This window comes from Triticum dicoccoides, chromosome 1A (genome assembly GCF_002162155.2).
Source record: "Triticum dicoccoides isolate Atlit2015 ecotype Zavitan chromosome 1A, WEW_v2.0, whole genome shotgun sequence".
NCBI lineage: Eukaryota > Viridiplantae > Streptophyta > Magnoliopsida > Poales > Poaceae > Triticum > Triticum dicoccoides.
In genome coordinates this window covers 18199353-18215397 of record NC_041380.1, presented here as the reverse complement: position 1 = coordinate 18215397, position 16045 = coordinate 18199353, and the positions used below count along the sequence as shown (strand labels likewise).

At 47.3% G+C, this 16045-nt stretch overlaps 1 protein-coding gene across 1 annotated transcript; it reads right to left on the bottom strand.

Moving 5' to 3' along the window:
* Positions 1–6647: 6647 nt before the first annotated feature.
* On the bottom strand, positions 6648–8660 carry LOC119359607 (beta-1,2-xylosyltransferase XYXT1-like). The gene has a single exon (XM_037625741.1). The coding sequence runs from the start codon at positions 8459–8461 to the stop codon at positions 6890–6892; it is 1572 nt and encodes a 523-aa protein (XP_037481638.1). The 5' UTR covers positions 8462–8660; the 3' UTR covers positions 6648–6889.
* Positions 8661–16045: the final 7385 nt, after the last annotated feature.

Below are 16045 nucleotides of genomic sequence, written 5' to 3'. Positions count from 1 at the left end.
TCTGTTGAAAAAGGGGCTTATATGGCGTGTGGGTGATGGCTCATTAATTAAGACTTGGCGGGATCCCTGGATCCCAAGGAAGCATGACTTCAAACCGATCACTCCAAAAAGAAATTGTAGATACAACTGGGTTGCGGATTTTTTGGATGAATCTGGTGCATGGAATATGCAAATGCTGAGACAATATTTCTGGGATATGGACATCCGCGAAATAGTGAAGATCCGAACGTCACCGAGACGGGGGCAGGATTTTTTGGCTTGGTTTCCAGAAAAGAGTGGTTTGTTCACTGTTAAGAGCGCTTATCACCTCGCAAGAGAATACCAATTGTCACACTCGATGAGCGCGTCTAGCTCTAACCCAAGCGGACACAGGTCGATCTGGAGACGGGTGTGGGATGCGCGGGTACCACTCAAGATGAAAATCATGGCGTGGAAAGTGGTGTCAGGAGCACTCACAACAAATTCTTGCAAAAAATATAGACACATATCCACGCGTGATACATGCCCTCTATGTGGCTCAGAAAAGGAGACCAGCTTCCATGCGTTGGTTACTTGTGAGTATGCTCGGCAGTGTGGACGCAATTGCGTTCAGTTTGGAATCTCCCTGATCATCAACTGCTTCGAGATACAGGAAAGGAGTGGCTTTTGAATATTCTGATGAACTGCAATGATGATATGCGGGGTTGCACTATAATGTTAATATGGAGGATATGGAAATTGAGGTCTGATATGGCGCATGGTAAAGATGTACCAAGTTCGGCTGCTACGGCAGATTATCTGCAAAGTTATATGCAATCGTTACATTTGGCCAAGAGATACTCTATAGAGGATATCATAAAGGGGAAGATGCCAGTGCTTGGAGATGAGCCGGTCAGGTCGCCCGGTACGGCAATGCGGTTACCATGGCCTCGTCCTGCGGATGGCCAAGCGGCCTTGTCGGTCGATGGATCGTTCTCACCATCGGATAGATCAGCAACTGCAGGTATGATACTTAGAAGAGTTGATGGGTCTGTCATATTTGCAGTTTACCGGTGTATCTTCAACTGCAATGATGCTTTGGAGGCGGAACTACATGCAATAATGTAAGGGGTGGCACTAGCAATCCAGCATTGCAACTTGTCGATCATTGTTCAATCTGATTCTGCCCAAGCTCTTTTGTCTCTGACCGGCGAGAGTCTGTCCCGGTCGGCTTATGGTCATTTAGTTGCTGAGATTCGTCTTCTGTTGGGTGAAAGAGAGTTTATTCCTTTGAAACTTAAGCGAGAACAGAATAGGATAGCAGATCGTTTGGCTTTGTATAGTCGTACAGATAGCACTACTGCTGTATGGCTTGGGCAGGGCCCTTCTTGCATTGAGGAGCTTTTACCATTTGATTGTAACCCTATGAATATGGGATAGAACTCTTTTACCCTTGAAAAAAAAAAGTCGTCAGTTCATGAGTTCGATGGACGATGTACGATGATGATGCGATAATCAGGTGTGCTATATATACTCCCCCATGTTTAGTTCATTTAACTAGTGTCTTGTCGTGCTATTGGCCTAGTCTAGCCACGTGTGGTTTATTGGTCAGTATCCCTCTGACAAACTGACCAGTTCGCGTCGTTGACGTATCTCTTTTGTCACTGGGATCGCTCTCTTTCGAAGGTAAAGAAGCTTGTATGTATGTGAGAGAAGTACAATACAGTGGGCAAAAGCTAGTCCAACAGAGACGCGGAGATCTTGTTCAAAAAAAAAACAGAGACGCGGAGAGATAATATTGAATGACGTGCTTCGATGAGATGTTTCAGAGCAAAAATGCTAAACCTGCAGTCTCCTTGCGTAATCTTTCTATAAACTAATTTCCCCATCCCCTGAATTCAACTAGGTGGGCCCCCTCCGCTAATTTCCTCCAACAAAAAAACGCCACCTAGGCGGCCGTTGCGTTAATCACACATGATTCCTGACGCAGGTGTTGCATTGCTCATTCGAGAGCGACGGCGAGAGAAGAGTAGGGGAACCGGAAAGGATCAAACCAAGAGGGGGCGAGGAAAACGAGAGGCCGCGGCTGGATGGAAGCAACGGAAAGACCACCGCGCGCGTCCAACCACCAGGGAGGTTGAGGGGTCGAAACAATCAGACTTCTGTTCGTCGACACTGGCTTTCCTAGGATCCATGCCACGCCACACCCACCAATCCCCAGATCAACGAACCGACGGCTTCCTCACATTTGTTTAGACGTCCCTAACAACCAGGGGGTTAGCGTGTGGGCCATGGCAGCCTTAGACTGTCTCCAGGAGAAAAAGAAACGATTAGCACGGGTAGCCATCGCAACGTTTTGCCAAACGTAGACATGCTTCATACTCGTATTCGTCAAAAGAAACGTAGTAGTTGTTGCTGTAGTACGCAACCCCTGATCGTGATGCTTCAGTCACGTTTTTATTCAATTGTGCTTTTGTCACTCTTTGTATTTTCAACTATTTCATTGTATTAACAGCACCTTTTGGTTTATATTTGTTGTGATAGCACTTTTAGTTTTATTTCTGCAGTTGTACTCCAATGATGGGCACATATACGAAAATATGCAGTCACCTGCACCATTGATAGTCGTGGAGGAATATGATATTTGTCAATAATTATTCTATATTGAACAAAAATTTGATACCTGGCTCAGGCTTTTTTCCTTCAATATCTCCTAGTTAGGGCCTCTTTCTATCAAAGGAATTTCAACAGAATTTTGCATGATTCGGAACCACGTATTTTATTTTTACATTGCAGTTGCTTTGCTTTAAATGAATATATCCTCCAAAATATCCACACATTGTTTTTCTGCAATACATTTATGTTGGTTTCCTCGCAAGAGGTTATACTACTTGCAAAAATAAGTTTACGACAGCCATGTCATCCAATTAATCTCTATGCAAAATGGACATGTTTATTACTCACTTCATTTGCGTTTATTAGACCCCCTCTTATTTTCGGCTAAAGTTTGACTATATATTTAACTAATAAATGTAAATTGTATGTCACAAAAATTAAATCATCAGAAACCTCTTTTGATTACAAATCAAACAATATACTTTTTGTAGTGTATACTTTAAATTTTGTTAGTAAAAAAAACTTTGTCTCAAAATACGAGGGGGCCAAGCCCAGACGGAGAGAGTATGTTTTTATTATTAATTTCTTTATTTGTTTGTACATTAGAATCCTAATGTGTTGGCCTCATATTCATGTGTTTTTCCTATGCTCATAATGTTTTGAAAAACGCAACTACGATGTGACACTACCAGGCCTTTTTCATGTTGTCGGCTAATGTCCTGTGTACTAACCAACACCCGCACCACCGTAAAGTTAAATCCAGCAACCAGGGGCGGATAAGTTAGAAGTGCCATGGGTGCTATGGCACCTAGCCTAAAAACTTAAAAGTAATCTATAATCTCTGATAGCGGCGTTTTCTTGCCCGGGTTCAGATGAGCCTGGGCATGAACAGTAAATCATAAAAAATTCAAAACATTTTAAAATTTAAAAAAAAATTGTGATGCAAGATGCTCAGGTGCATGATACTCATGCAAAATTTCATGAAGTCAGGACATTCGAGTATCTTGTGGCAAAAAAAACAGGTACGTGAGAAACATTTGCAGTGTTCATGCCCGAATTTGTCTTTTTTGCAGCGCGCTCCTCAATGTTCAAACTTCACCAAATTTTGTACTAACATCACGCACATGGACATCTTGCTTGCAAAAAAAATCGGAATTTTTAATATTTTTTTCTAGTTTTAATCATTGTGGGCCATGGCAGCCTTAGACTGTTTCGAGGAGAAAAAGAAACGATTAGCATGGGTAGCCATCTCAACGTTTTGCCAAACGTAGACATGCCTATATATCCTTCAAAAGAAACATAGTTGTATACTAAAAAAAAAACGTAGTTGTTGCTAGAGTATGCAACCCCTGATCGTGAAGCTTCAGTCACGTTTTTATTCAATTGTGCTTTTGTCTCTCTTTGTATTTTCAACTATTTCTTTTATACTAAAAGCACCTTTTGGTTTATATTTGTTGTGATAGCACATTTAATTTTATTCCTGCAGTTGTACTCCAATGATGGGCACATATATGAAAATATGCAGTCACCTGCACCAGTGATAGTCGGGGTGGAAGAATATGATATTTGTCAATAATTAGTCTATGCTGGAAAAAGAAATTGGTGCCCGGCTCAAGCTTTTTCCCTCTCAATATCTCCCAGTTGGTGTCTCTTTCTTTCAAAGGATTTTCAATTGGATTTTGTAAGATTTAGAGCCACATATCTTTTTTACCTTTAGAGTTTGTTTGGTTTAAAGGAATGTTTCCTAAAAAAATATCCACACATCGCTTTTCTGCATTACATTTCGGCAGGTTTCTTGGCAAGCGGTTATACGGCTTGGAAAAATAAAATCTAGGACAGCTATGTCCTCCAATCAATATCTATGCAAAATTGCCATGTTTTCTAATCCACCATCCTGAATTACTTGTCTTAGACAAATCTAACAAATCTAGGACGTATCTAGACAAATGTAAAACAAGTAATTTGGGACGGAGGTAATATTGTAGAATTCTAAATGTGTTGACCTCATATTCATGTGTTTTTGTCTATTCCTACAATTGTTTGAAAAATAACACAACATGCGAGGCCTTTTCACGTTGTCGGCTGATGTCCAATGTGCACAACTAACCAACACCCGCACCACCATAAAGTTAAATCGAGTAACCAAGGGCGGATCCAGTAGGAGTGCCATGGGTGCCATGGCATCCCATCTAAAAATTGATAGTAATCTATACTGTATACCTAACGCTAGTTTCTGGCAATTTGATGCTATTTTATGACTATTTGTAGCAGGTTAGGGCATCTTGAACGCTGACTTCCAAACCGCCCACATATGTTCGGATCACGTGGTTCGGACCCCAAAAGTCATTCAACACGGGTTTGTATCGGTCCGCCGAGTGGTTCAGACCTTTCCCTGCAAACCAGAGCTAAATGTGAAGGCTTTGTGGGAGTCCGGACACAAGACACGTCGGACTCTTACATTCATGGCCCACCCAAAAGGAAGGTGGAACCCCGTTTGTGTAGCATCCTGCACTATTTTCACACCAAAACTTTCACCCTCTTCTTTCATCTCGCCGCTCTTCATCCAATTCCCACCCTTTTCTTCCACTTTCTTCTTCGCTCCCACTATCAAGCATGAAACTAAATGAGAACCTGCCAGAGATGGAGGTGGTGGAGGTGAAGGACGATCCGAGCATCATCCTTGCCTAGAAAAGATCAACTCGGTGATACAGCAAAATCGCCGCTCCAAAGCGAACGCCACAAAGAAGGAAAAGCTCAGGAAGTGAAAGGCCAGCGGAGGTCGTGTTGGTCGCAGACATAGTGGAGGTAGCGGCCAAGGCCGCGGAGCCCCGATGGTGTCGCCCATCTTCCAGATGTTACCATGGCCGAAGCATTACAAGGGTCCATACTATTATGCCGGTGGCGACCGCACAATGAGCGTGGCGCTCGGATCGCCAGTCCGGAAGGGCAGAAAATCTCAATTTTTCGCATGAACTGTTGGATGGATATTTTTGTGATCGGACTTGTAAAAACTTAAGCATACTAGCTTCTTTTTTTGTCCTGTTCGGGCATGTGATCCGGCGCTGGTGTGAGCAGGCGTGTGCCATGGATCAGACTTTATTTGAATTTGAAATTGCCCTTTATTGACGAACATATATATACAAGACATCATTGGATGACCAGCTCCTCCATCCGTGTCCGCGGACTGATTTCCTGTCCGCGAAATAATGCAAGAGGGAATTTGCGGGTCAGAGATACCCTTATAATGGCATTGACTAAATTAGACTATTTGTATTGTAATTTTAATTTGAATTCACCTATTAAAATTATGTTGCCTATACATAATATAAGTAAACTGTGGCATCCCAGCCCCAGCACCAAGGTTCTAGGTCCGCCACTACCAGTAACGATTTGTAATGACGTGAAAAAAATGACGTGTAAGATGATTGCAAGCAGAACGTTCATTGCGAACCAATCTGTGGTCCTGGTCAGACCACCAGAGTCCAAGTCCAAGAGTTAACATAGATGTTTGTACTTTTTTGAATTTATTTCAGGCTTTTCGGCGATGTGTGTTCGGTGAAAGAAAACGTTCTCGTCGACTAAGAAGGCGCCAGACGCGACTTTGTTAATCTCAAAATGATGTGCCGGTTGAGTCTCTCGAATGTGCTAATAGGAATTAGATGTGTGGCATACATAGAGATGAGTGCATGAGCGTATGTACACGCATCTACGACTGTGTGTTAAAAAAAGAACGTTTCGTTCTCTAAAATTTTCGTTTTTCAAATCTTGTGAATGAACCAAAGAGGCGTTTACTTAGACTCTGCATTTCTAAATTTTTTTAGCATCACACAAGCGCTCATATACACGCGCATACACTCACCCCTATGAATGCACACACGCACACCCTACCCCTATGAGCACCTCCGAGAGACTGAGCCGGCATATCATCTTGAGATTTACGAAGTCACCCTAGGCGCCTCGTCGTCGACGGGAACGTCTCACTCCCACTGAAAGCGTATCGCCGGAAATCCTGAAATAAATCCGGAAATAATGCGAGCACCAGGATTTAAACCCTGGTGGGTTGGGAATAACACTGTCCACCTAACCAACTTAACCACAAGTTGATTCGCACTCTGCATTTCCATTTATTATGTACATCATCTGTTGGGCTTGACATGTGAAAAAGAATCTTGCACATGCTAACTAGTAGTGTCATCACCAATCTCACTCGCCTCGTAAACAACAAAAATATTTTTTCTATACAGTATCATGCATCTTCTCGCCGGAAGAAAAAAAAGAACAAAGAAAAACGTATGGAGTATGGACACCGCCCATGCTACAACGGTTGGCTCTGCTGGCGCCGCCGTTGCGCCGCCCAGTGGCCGTATGCCTCGCGCAGCCGCCGCCGGAACCGCGCCATGTCGAGCCGCACGTTCTGCCCGTCGAGGTACACCCTCTTGGTGACCTGCCACCCCTTGGCGTTGACAGCGACGGGGTCGGTGAGCACGGGGTCGTCCCTGGCGTAGCGCCGGAACAGCGAGCTCTCCGACGGCAGGATCTTGTAGGGGATGTAGTGCAGGCCGAGCCGCCGCGCCGGCTCGCCGTAGTAGTTCTCGGCGGCCCAGTCGGTGCCGAGCGGCACCACCTGGATGAAGGCCGACCCCGGGCGCATGAAGAGGAAGTGCGTCATGGCGGCGCCGTGCACGCCCACCATCACGTCCGAGCCGTTCAGGACGCGGTACATCTGCGCGAGCTCCGTGTCCGGGCGCGGCCGGAGCACTGTCACCCGGAACCCCGCCCTCGCCGCCTCCCGCGCCAGCTCCGGCTCGTTCTCGATCGCGCGCGACCCGTTCCGGGACACGATCACCAGCCGCGGCTTGTCGTCGTCCGCGAGCTGCTCCGTGACGAGTTTCTTCGCTAGTGCCGCCGCCACCGGGGAGGCTTGTGGCGCGGCGTTCTCCTCCTCGATGATGGCGTTGATGCGGCCGCGGTGCGCGTCGTCGAGCATGTGCCGGAAGTCCTGGATGCCGGCCTGGTTTCCCGGCATCCGCGACGCGTCGATGGCGAGCTCGTCGTGGATGCGCAGGCCGACGACGGCCTCCGGGAAGCAGTGCGTGCGGGTGTCGTTGGAGAAGTCGAGGGGCGGGAAGTCGGAGAGCTGCTCCACGATGTGGCCGTACTTGGTCATCCACCAGTCGTGGTACTCGAGCATCACGAACACCACCTTCCTGTTGTACCGCCGGGCGGTGATGTAGAGCGGGATGATGCCGTCGTTGAACTCGTGGTACACGTTGCCGGTGTAGCCGCCGGTGGAGAAGACGACGGCGGGGACGTCGTGCCGGACGTCGCAGCGCGCTGGCACTGCATCGTTAGCAGAAGCACCCTCGGGGTCGGGCAGGGCCCGGAGGCGCAGCTCGTCGATGGTGCTCATGACGCTGGACTCCCACTTGCGGGTGTAGGGGCGGATGCGCTCGTCGGCCGGGGCGGCGGCGTCGAGCAGGAAGAGCTCGTTGGAGGCGGCGTGGGTGCGGACGTCCCCGCGCATGACGCAGAGGTCGGCGCGGGGGGAGGAGCGGTCGCAGCAGACGGCGCCGTAGGGCACCCCCGCGCAGGGCGCCGGCGGCGTGGGCGCCATCTCCTGGTCGCAGCGACGCATGCGGCCGAGCTGCAGGAGGTCGTCCATGGCGGCGGAGAAGGGGCTGTTGGGGAGGAGCAGGAGGAGGCAGGAGACGAAGGCGAAGCCGGCGAGCATGAGGAGGAGCGCGTCGTGGCCGTGCTTGCGGTGGTGGCACGCGTAGTCCACCAGCCGGCCCCGGAGCTCCTTCATCTCCTCCACCTGCTGCTTCTCCTCGTCGAGCTTCTGTTGGTCGTGGTGCTGCAGGAGGCTCGCCCGGTGGTGGTGCACCATGCCCGTCCGGTCAGAGCTCCGCACGTACGCGCGCAGAGACGTGTGTGCGGTGGGTGTGGCGAATGGCGATGGAGCGGGATGCGTTGCGTGGTGGTGTTGCGTTGTGGTTCAGTGGTTGGCTGGCGATGGCGTCTTTTAAGCGCCGGTAGCCAGGTAAAACCGCGTTCCGGCCGGTGAGTTGTCGCTGGGGGCGGGGGCGGGGCGGGCTGGTGGATTGGATTGAGGAGGAAGGGAAGGGAAGGGAGCTTGGTGAGGAAGCGCCGCTGACCGACCCACTGGAAATGGACTGGCGACGCGATCCATCCGGCCGTTGTTGGTGGACGGATGGACGGACGAAGCTTCGTGGCGTTGGTTGGCGTCCGCATGCCTGCCGTCGGATGCACGAAACTGTTTGCTTGCTTGCTGATTTCTTTTCTTTTTGGCTTTTTCCGGTCGCCGTCAGGGGGTACGCGTGGCCGGCGGTATTAGCTGTGCACAGGTAATAACGACTAGCGACTCCTCGTCTCGTCTCGTCTCTTCACCAACACCACTTGATTTTTCTCCATGGAAGAGGACGCCTCTCTGGCATGCATACTACGCAAGCTAACCCCTCTGGGATTACTAGCAAAAAAAAAAAAAACCCCTCTGGGATTAGTGACCAAGCCGTGCATGGATGTGTCTTCACTCGACTGCACAACTCTTTCGTTGAGGAGAGACTACACAACTTTTCGACAACAATGACATATAAGAACTTTTTATACTACAACAGCGTACAAAACGCTTTTATATTATAAAACGGAGGGAGTAGAAATCATGCAAAAGAAAATTAGTAAATGCATACATATGAGTACACAACTTTGAGTTGACTGCACATGATTAAATTCCTGACCCGTCACTACAACCAAATCCATTGCGATCGGCAACAAGAAAATTCGCCTTGCCCAATCTCCAAGCAAGCAAGGCAATAAGACGGGACATGGAGCAACTAGGTTGCGCCGCGATCAACCAAGGCACCTCCATCCCGGCAACTGCTCCAGAATTGACTGGACCAACGTACCCCACCTAAAGCATGTAGATGAGTAGGCTAGCGGGTTGTATGATCTAGCTGAATGCCGTATATATGTTGGATCTAGGGGATGCCCGGAGATCCGCCGCCTCTAACACCCCACCCCAGCTGCCAACCTCCGCCGTCAGATGACGCCGACGAACTGACAGGACCATCACTTGTAACAGCGGAGACTGCGCACCACATGAGAGAAATAACCCCTATACCACAAACTTCGCACGGGCTTTGGCTGCGAACACCCTTCCATGGCGTGGGTAGGGAGAAAGAGATGGGGGCGGGGTGGACTAGTGGTGGTGGTGGCGGCGTATGCCCGTGTCTTCCCGAAGATGAGTGACACAAGGCTATGTGCTATTTTAAAATAAATGCTAAATTTATTGTTTGGTGCCTACTTCCTCCGAATGGGTTCATTTGCCCCCATCATATTTAGGGTAAAATTTTAGGGTGAAAATTCTCTTTTGAACATAAATCCAGTAGTATATTTTTTATTATATAACCCATAGTATTTTGTTAGGCATGTAGATGACCAAAGGTTTGAATCAAAATACTAGGAGGTCCCATAATCCCGGATGGAGGAAGTAGTCCACAATCATGGCCTTGATGACGAGTTAAACACCACGATTACCAATGATAACTGTAGAAACTTTGCCACCCCTAATTGGTTTTACCGTACTACGTATGAAGTTGCAAATATGGGCATACCAATGGTATTTTAAATGTTTTCTTACAATCAGTCTAGTACAAACACCCGGTTCTAAAGAAAGAGTTGACCATATGGTGAGGAAATATAGTATTCCAAATTTCCAACCTACGGGCCAATAATTAATACTCCAGATGCTATGAAAATATTAGAGCGAATTTTGTTTTCTTAGAATTATATTCCAACTACATTTTCTTAGTACCAATCATACTCGTCACGCTCTAATACTATTATTACGCAGGAGCTAGCGTAGCGCAAGGCAAGTGGTGGAAGGCTACGCCGCTGACTGGAAGCCTGGAAATGTTCTGCCAACGCAATCCGGCGTGGCGGCACCGAACGAAACTGCATGCGTGGCGTGGTGCCGCTGGACGTTGGAACCACGTGCCGTTGGAACCATGAATGAAGTTGCTGATTTCTTTTGGTATTTCTTCGGTCGTCGTCAGGGGCTGCATGGGAATGCATGCGGGTACTAGCTGTTCACAGGTAATAACAAGTGTGCTTGGACTTTGAAGACAGCTATACGTGCCATTTATAATTCGTGTAGAATTTGTTTTTTCGACCAGAAGGTCCTGGAGCTGGAATTAATATAGCAAAACTGATACTACAACGCTGCAAAAACGACGTAAAGAAAACTAATCTCTGGCTCGAGGAGGAGTGATGACGATGACCCAATGAACACCTTGATGGCGGAGATGATACGACCAATCTCGAGTAAAATGCTCAAAACTCATCACATTCATGGCTAGTGTAATGGATTGCCACCATTCTTGCGTTAACTCGTTCTAACAATGTTTTTGACAGATGGGACCCGCATGTCAGGCTGACTTGGCAGAAAATAAACATGTGGATGGTTGACTAGACTCTCTCTCTCTCTCTCTCTCTCTCTCTCTCTCTATATATATATATATATATATATATATATATATATATATATATCTTATTGATACGTTACAAAAAACTTCACTCGAATCGTCTGATTCCTCAGAAGCCTGTGCTCGAAATAATCGAGCATGGGCTTCTCTGTTCAAAACATCTACGAAGCTTCGCTTAATCATCTTGCTTGCTTCTGACGAAGCTTAACGCACTATAACATAGGCATGCATCATGGTATGGTAGGAAGACTCCTTTTAAGGCAAACCTTTCTGTTTCGGTTACAGCTCAAGCGGTTTGTTTTCAAGTAAGGTACTCAAGCAAGCTATCCTCCTGAAGAAAGAATTTCGGATGAGCTAGCAAAGAAAGTCAGCAGTTAACCAAAAAATTAGGTCAAATTAGCATTCGTAAGTTTTAAGTCTCTCCAGCATTTCGACAAGCACCTCGTGTGCACACACATCACCTACACCTTCGGTCCGGCAGCGCAATGCCGACTGCCACCACCGCGCCATGCACCTGCAACCATCTGCAGCCATCTCTACGCGCCTTGCCGGTGCGGGCCCAACCACTAAGTCCGCCTCCTGGGTGTAGTGGGACTTCCAGGAGCTCGACGGCGCCACCTGACGCCCACCTCCATCCGCGTACAAGATGTGGAGGTCAACGACGCCGGCCTAACCGTTGGGTACGTAGCTATCTCTGAGCACCTTGTTGCCTCGGGACCAACTGTCAATTCCGCTTCTGGGGCGAGTCCCATCAACGCACGGCTACCGGGAACGGCAGCGCTCGTGGCATTGACGAAGCCGTGCTATGAACTCACGCAGGCTGCTCGCCGGAGCACACGGGCGAGCACCTGACAGTGCGCGTGTGGCGCTCCACGCTTGCGGAAGCACGCTTGAGGTGCAGCACGCGGACGCGGAACACGGGGGCTCGCAAGGTGGCTGGAACGAGAGCTAACGAAGGTTAGGGGCAGTTCGCTGTGGCCGCTGACAGCAGCTTGACGAAGGAGGGAAGGGAGGCAGCGGGGCGTCCCTCTCGTCGTGTCCATCAACGTCGAAGGTGATTGGGAAAAGCCGGGCCGGGACAGGGGCATGGAGGGCTATCGGCATCAAAGGTAGCTGCAGGGAGCGGCGCGGGTGCGGCCACGCGGGGGGAGTCGGACCATGGCCAGGGCATAGAGGGGAGGTGACGTCGAAGGTAGCTATAGGGGGCGACGCGGGTTGTGGCGCGGCCGCCCGGGGGGAGTCGGGCCATGGCCAGGGCGTAGAGGGGAGGTGACGTCGAAGGTAGCTATAGGGGGCGGCGCGGGTTGTGGCGCGGCCTCCCGGGGGGAGTCGGGCCACGGCCAGGGCGTAGAGGGGAGGCGGTAGCTATAGGGGGTGGCGCAGCTGGTCGGGCGTGGAGCAGATCAGAGCCGTTTGACTATGTCATACACTTGTACAAAGTCGATTTTAAAGATTACACTACTCATGTTTTTTTGGTGCAACTCGTGGACGGTCACATGAAAGATGACACCACCATCAAGGAGGATATTCCTTCCTTCTATGAAAACTGTTTGGGACGGCCAAACAATATGCTCGATAACTGCATCGAGCCTATTAGCAACAACTGTGGTGAAAATCGTGACACTATCATTAAGGAGGCATACTAGCCAGTAACACCGGTGCTTGCCGACGGAGGAGAGACATCTCAGTACGCACTGGCTAGATTGATTACTAAAGTTCCTTATTTTTGTCTTTACAAACAGCTAGCTAGCCTCGCTGGATATGGCTCGAATTGACTAATGATCCAAACGCACACGATTGCTGCTTTGCACAGTCCCTTTTCACCCGTGCTGACAGCACCCTAGCACCGGGCGTGGGGAGCAAATGTGGTTTGTCACGCGTGGCTTGTGCTTGTTGGCCGGACGTGTCGATCGATCTGCACCACCAAATCAGCTAGTGGGGCATCTTGTGTCCCACCCTTGGCTTAGATGGTGCTAATGGGTTGAGCTGACTTGAGAAAACAAAGTAGCGAATTAACTAGTAGGAGAACAAAAGCATGGTCGTGAGTGTCCTCATCTCGGTAGCAGCATCTTGGCACAATGTGTACCCAAGCAATTAAACTCAAACCTTGCCTAACAGCAACAAGGTACGGAACCTACGGTACTATTTGTACTTTGATTTGTAGCTAGTACGTTTCTATTTAGCTTATGAATGTGCGACCTTTACCAATCCGGAGGTCGACTTCTTGTGGTACGTTGAGACGCAAGGCTACTTCTTTGTTGCTTTGCTTCCCTTGTTTCTGTACCACATCTCATTTGAGAGATGGAATCAGCCTGTCGTGTCGATCGCATGTACCACATCTCATTTACTTTTGGGATTTCGGTTGTGCTATATTCACGTTATGAACTTCAGAAATTTGTAGACGGACGCTAGCTGCACAATTTGGGTCGACTTGACGATCAAATGATGCATGCATTCGTGTCGTTCGTTCGTTAGATTGCTTGGCTGTGTACGTATGACAAATTGTGCACGACGAACGCCATGACGTGAAAAATACATTTTTGGCAGAAACGATAACAACAAAAAAACAACAAAATTGGAGGCGGGCGGCACACCAAGCATGTAAAGTCCTAAGTCCACACGTATATTCACGCAAACACATGCGCTTCGGATGCAATACTCTCTTTATGTGTGATCCTAGCGTTTCTAGAGCTATGAGAGGCTTCCCGTTACATATTGGTCATCCATGCCCACCACGAGCAGTATCCTACTAAGCTTTTTGTTACTTGTATCCTTTCCTGCATGAAATAGAAACATAGTCCCTCCATCCAGCTTTTTTAAGCCCCCCTAATATTTTGGATCGAGCTTTAATCATCATTTTGCAAAACAAAATATAAAATATACTACCTGCGTCCAAGTGCAAATGTCACCTTACAAAAACCAGGTTTTGTTTCCCACAACCTTTAGGCGTGGAACATCAACTTTTCCTCAGTCCCCTCCCAGCATCCTTCGCGAGCGTTGACTAGGCAAAAGATTCAAGACGGTTTTGCATGCGATCAGGTATGTGGGCCTGGATGGAGAGCTGAAACGGCATCCTAATAACTAGCGATTAAATGCTGATTTTGCTTCCTTTTAAAGCACCGCTGTGATTGGAGGTTTCCCTCGTTGTGGTGCTACTTCTCGTCCAATCTACAGCCATTTAGGTCGCGCTGCTACTCTTAACGTGTCTTAGGCTGGTTGTAATGGGGAGTATCATATACTAGTATCATGCATATGATACTAGTGTATGATACTATATCCGTAATGCAAAGTATCATATGTTGGTATCATATAGTACTACATTTATTGTCATGCATGACACAAAGTAGCACATCATTTAATATGATACGGTATCATGATATGATACTCAAGCATCTCTTTCTTCATTTAATTCTATACCATCTCATCAAAATTGCTTAGTTGGCATGCATGATACTACCATTATGGGCAGCCTTATGCACTTGGACAGAGGGACTACACCACAAAAACGATATTGTTTGATTTGTATTCGAAAGAGGTTTCCAATGATATATTTTTTGTGACATACAGTTTTCGTTTTATTATTTAAATCTATAGTCAAACTTTAGCCCAAAATAAGAGGGTGCCTAATAAATCCGGACGGAGGGAGTAGAAAACATGACAATTTTGCATAGATATTGATTGGATGACATAGCTGTCATACTTTAATACGTCCAAGCCGTATATCCTCTTGACAGGAAATCTACAACAATGTAGTGCAGAAAAGAAACATATGGATATTTTGGAGGAAACATTCCTTTAAACCAAACAAACTCTACAGTAAAAAAGCCTGAGCCAGGCATCAAATTATTGTTCAATATAGAATCATTATTTGCAAATCGCATATTCTTCCACGACTATCAATGGTGCAGGTGACTGCATATTTTCATATATGTGCCCATCATTAATTAGAGTAAAACTGCACAGATAAAATTAGAAGTGCGATCACAACAAAGTTAAAACGGAAAAGTTCTTTAAAAATAAAGAAATAGTTTAAACAAATAAAGCGTGACAAAAACTCTATTGAATAAAAACATGACTGGCACATCACAGGTTGAGTACTATAGCAACAACTACGTTTCTTTTCGGAACATGTCTACGTTTTGGCAAAACGTTGCCATGGCTGCCATGGCCCACACGCTAACTCCCTAGTTGTTAGAGATATCTAAACAATTGTCAGGAAGTTTTGGGTTCGTTGATCTGGGGATTGGTAGGTGTGGCAAGGATCCTAGCTAGGAAAGCCAGCAGTGTCGACGAACTACAATCTGATTTGTTTCGACTCCTCAACCTCCGTGGTGGTTGGACGCGGTGGACTTTCCGTTGCTTCCATCCAGCCGCGGCCTTTCGTTTTCCTCGCCCTCTTGGTTTGATCCTTTCCGGTTCCCCTACTCTTCTCTTGCCGTCACTCTCGAATGAGCAATGCAACACACCTACACCAGGAATCATATGTGATTAACGTAACGGCTTAGGTGGTTTTTTGTTGTCGGGCGAAATTAGAGGAGGGGCCCACCTAGTTGAATTCAAGGCATGGAGAAATTAGTTTATTGAAAGATTACGTATGGAGAAATTAGGTTTAAGTAGGTGTAGTATGGTTGCTTTGAAATATCTCATCGAAGCACGTCATTGAATATTATCTCTCCGCGTCTCTGTTAGACTAGCTTTTGCCCACTGTATTGTACTTCTCTCACATACATATAGACTTCTTTAGCTTCGAAGGAGAGCGATTCCAGTGACAAAAGAGATATGTCGACGATGAGAACTGGTCCGTTTATGAGAGGGATACTGGCCAATAAACCACACGTAGCTAGACTAAGCCAACAGCATGGCAAGACATACAAGGACGCTAGTTAAATCAAATAAACATGGGGGAGTAAAGCACACCGGATTACCGCATCATCATTGTACATCGCCCATTGCACTCATGACCGGACGAA

What these genes read in the sequence shown, in the direction of transcription:
- LOC119359607 (XM_037625741.1), bottom strand. Translation starts at nt 8,461, where the DNA reads ATGGTGCACCACCACCGGGCGAGCCTCCTGCAGCACCACGACCAACAG.